The sequence below is a fragment of the Pundamilia nyererei genome, unplaced genomic scaffold, assembly GCF_000239375.1.
Source record: "Pundamilia nyererei isolate P.nyererei 1_Seehausen unplaced genomic scaffold, PunNye1.0 scaffold00278, whole genome shotgun sequence".
Classification (NCBI taxonomy): domain Eukaryota; kingdom Metazoa; phylum Chordata; class Actinopteri; order Cichliformes; family Cichlidae; genus Pundamilia; species Pundamilia nyererei.
In genome coordinates, this window is record NW_005187679.1 from 16,985 (window position 1) to 20,418 (window position 3,434).

Here is a 3,434-nt window from a genome sequence, read left to right on the forward strand (position 1 = left end):
TCATATGTGGTGTTGGTATGTGCTGTTAAAACTTGGGAGGGGCATGGTGTCAACAACCAGATAGCAGCTTGTGTCAGCACGGCCCCTCCCGAGAACCCTCAACGTCTACATAAAATTGAGAGGTGAGGTTGAATAAACAGAGTGCCAAGGGCCTATACGTATGTGTCGTGACAATGTAAATAATTTGAGTGTCTAAGTTGTGGAATAAAATTGAGGCACAGGTGGCCAGGAGGGGACGGAGGAGGAATGCCTCCCCTGCACCTCAGTGACGCACCTGTACCTCAAGGCCCTGCATGTGTGGTGGTGTGATGGAGCGGAAGGGGGGAGGCAACTGGGCATGGGAATGAAAGGATTGGCTAGCGGCAGCTCCCCCGCTGACCTCCATGGGCACGCCCGTCCACCAAGGGCAGGGGCCTGGGTCCATTCACACCGGGGCTCACAGCAGCAGCACCTCCAAGCCCCACAGAGCATTTGGCAGCATTACGTGCATTTTTCATAGAATTATGTCTTCATTACTGACTTTCATTCAATATATTGAAAGTTTAGTCCAGTTTCAGTCAGTGTGTTCACAGTACTGTGCAAAAGTTTTCGGAAGGTGTGAAAAAATGCTGTAAACAAAAAATGCTTTCAGAAATATAAATGATTGTTTACTGGCCCCATTCTGCAGCAGGACAAACATACAGCCAAAGTCATTAAGAACTAGCTTCAGCGTAACAAAGAACAAGAAGTACTGGGAGTGATGGTATGGCCCCCACAGAGCCCTAATCTCAACATCATCGAGTGTTGTACATGAAGAGACAGGAAGATGTGAGGATGCCTACATCCACAGAAGATCTGTGGTTAGTTCCCCGAGATGTTTGGGACAACCTACCAGCCAAGTTCCTTCAAAAACTGATGATATTTTAAAGGCAAAGGGTGGTCACACCAAATATTGATGTGATTAAGATTTCTCTTTTGTTCATTTGCTGCATTTTGTTGATTGATGAAAATAAATGGTTAACACTTCCATTTTTGAAAGCACTCTTTGTTTACAGCATTTTTTCCTCACCTGCCTAAAACCTTTGCACAGTACTGTATACTGTTTAATACTTTTTATTTGTTTATCACAGTTTCTCTTTCTTTCTTTTTTTGTACAGAAAATAAAAGTTAAATTGAATGGGGTTGCATATAATTCTATTGTGCTTTTGGCATAATGACAATAAAGATTTTGATTCTGAAAAAAGCTTTTGAAGAGATGGTTAAAGAACATTTTCCCGATGCCACTTTCATACTTGATTCATGCGGGATTAGTCCTGTTAGACTCAAAGCAAATCTCGCCTGGCATGATTACTAACTAACTGTGTGTTTGTGTTACAGGTAGCATACAACAGGCGGTCAGCGGGTCAGCCTCCATCAGCCTGTGCGCTGGAAGTCAGTGTGAAAGGGGTGAAGATGAGTGTCCAGGATCAGTGCCACTCCGCTCACAGGGTACAGCACTATTCTCTCTCTTCACACTTTTCTTTACTCACAGAATAAAAATGGAACTCTGATTTATTGATTTATAGAAGGAAGTTTTAAAATGTATGTATTTTACAATAAAGTAGTATTTGTTTAAACAGAGAGCACATTTGAATATTAGACTACTGTTAAAATGGTGCTAAAACCATTAAAACAAATAGTGTTTAATATGTACAATAAACAAAAATAATAAACAATAATATACCAATGTTAAATCTCGCGACACCGTACGTGACTTAATCTCGCCTGCTTTGGATCGTGGTTTAAGGAAGGCATCCATCTCAGTCAAGTCGAGCAGCCGCCTCTACTTTTTTTCCAACATGCTCTTGAACACCCTTGAACGGCTAAAGAATTGGTGCAGCGTTTCATGATGAGAAGGAAATCCGCATTATTTCTCCAGAATCCAAGGTTTGACTAACGGACCTCTCATTCAATAAATTTCAGTTTTTTTTATTAGCAAATCACAACAGTATTCATTAAAAGTTCCTTTACATTTTAAGGTAAAAATCCTACAATAATAAAGAGACAACCCCAACAATCAGACAGCCCCTTATAAACAAGCACTTGGCAACAGTGGGAAGAAACCTCCAGCAGATCCAGGCTCAGGGAAGGGAGCCATCTGCCATGACCTGTTGGGGTCGAGGGGAGGAAGACAGGAAAGCTTAGACCTTCCTAAAGAGGCTGAGTGGTGTAATCCTATAGTTGGAATAGACGCGTCAGTCCCCCTTCTTGATGATGGGAATTATGAACCCAGTCTTCCAATCCAGAGGCACAACCCCACATCTTGAATGAACATTGCAGAGGTTTGTCAAGCAAAACATCTCTACAGCATCCAGGGTTTTTAGGAACTCAGGGTGAATCTCATCCACCCCTCTGGCCTCTACCAGACTCCTCTACATGCCTTTCGTAAAATAAGAGTCTGGGAACAAGGATTAAGAAGATCCTCAAAGTATTTCTTCTTATACATTTTCTATTCAGCAGCTTTAATTTAGCATTTTCTATTCACGTTTCCCATTTTGCTTTATATGTATTTCCATTTTCCATCCTAATATTTGGTCTCTACGGAGCCGCTCTGATGACATGGTCCAAAAAATAAATAAATTGTGGCCACAAAATACTACTTCGTGGGCACGAAATGGGTATAACGTGCCCACGAAATACTTATTTGTGGCCACGAAATACTATTTCGAGGACACGAAATAGGTATAACGTGCTCACGAAATGCTAATTTGTGGGCACGAAACACTTGACCGATAACCGTGATCCTTCCCAGACCCTTGCAGTTGGTTGACAATAAAATCTATCCCGGCGTCCAGGTCGTACTCACATCTGTAAAGCAACTGGGCTCTCAATAATAATATTTGCTACACTGTCCACTTCCTGCTGTGACAAAACAAATTTCCCACATGTGGGACTAATAAAGGTTATCTTATCTTATCTTATCTAATCTTATCTTAATATCCTGTTTAAATGTCTCTCCGTAATAATGGTTCCTTGCATTGCCAGGCTTTTCAAAATGCATTTGTAGCTCATTCCCAGCCTAAAATAAAAGTCAATCATACTGTCTCTGTCCATGGTGTATAGGTTTACCCTACTCTTATGCTTATGTCTCTACGCAGCTGTCCAGGAATTGTATCAATATGGTGTGCGCACGTTATCTATTTCATTGCCACAAATGCGTAATTCGTGGGCACGTTATACTATTTCAAGGGCACGAAGTAGTATTTTGTGGCCACGATTTATTTAGTTTTTGGACCATGTCATCAGAGGGGCTCCGTAGGTCTCATATCTCTACTTGGATAAATAATTAAAACAAGGATGGATTTTCCTCCTGGGATTTTTTGTTCACCATTTCACATATCGTTAGCTTCATAGCATAAGTGCCTAAGTCATTTTTTTGTGTTTTCGGAAAACAAGAAAAAACTAATTTTCTAAAT

General features: G+C 41.1%; 1 protein-coding gene across 1 annotated transcript in view; it reads left to right on the forward strand.

Annotated features, from left to right (window-relative positions):
* The window catches only part of LOC102202370 (C-Jun-amino-terminal kinase-interacting protein 1-like), a 23,315-nt gene that overhangs the window by 15,830 nt on the left and 4,051 nt on the right, over positions 1-3,434 (forward strand). Inside the window, exon 9 of the mRNA XM_005750575.1 lies at positions 1,357-1,467. Within this exon, the coding sequence (XP_005750632.1) occupies positions 1,357-1,467 (111 nt within the window). The remainder of the gene's footprint in view (positions 1-1,356; positions 1,468-3,434) is intronic.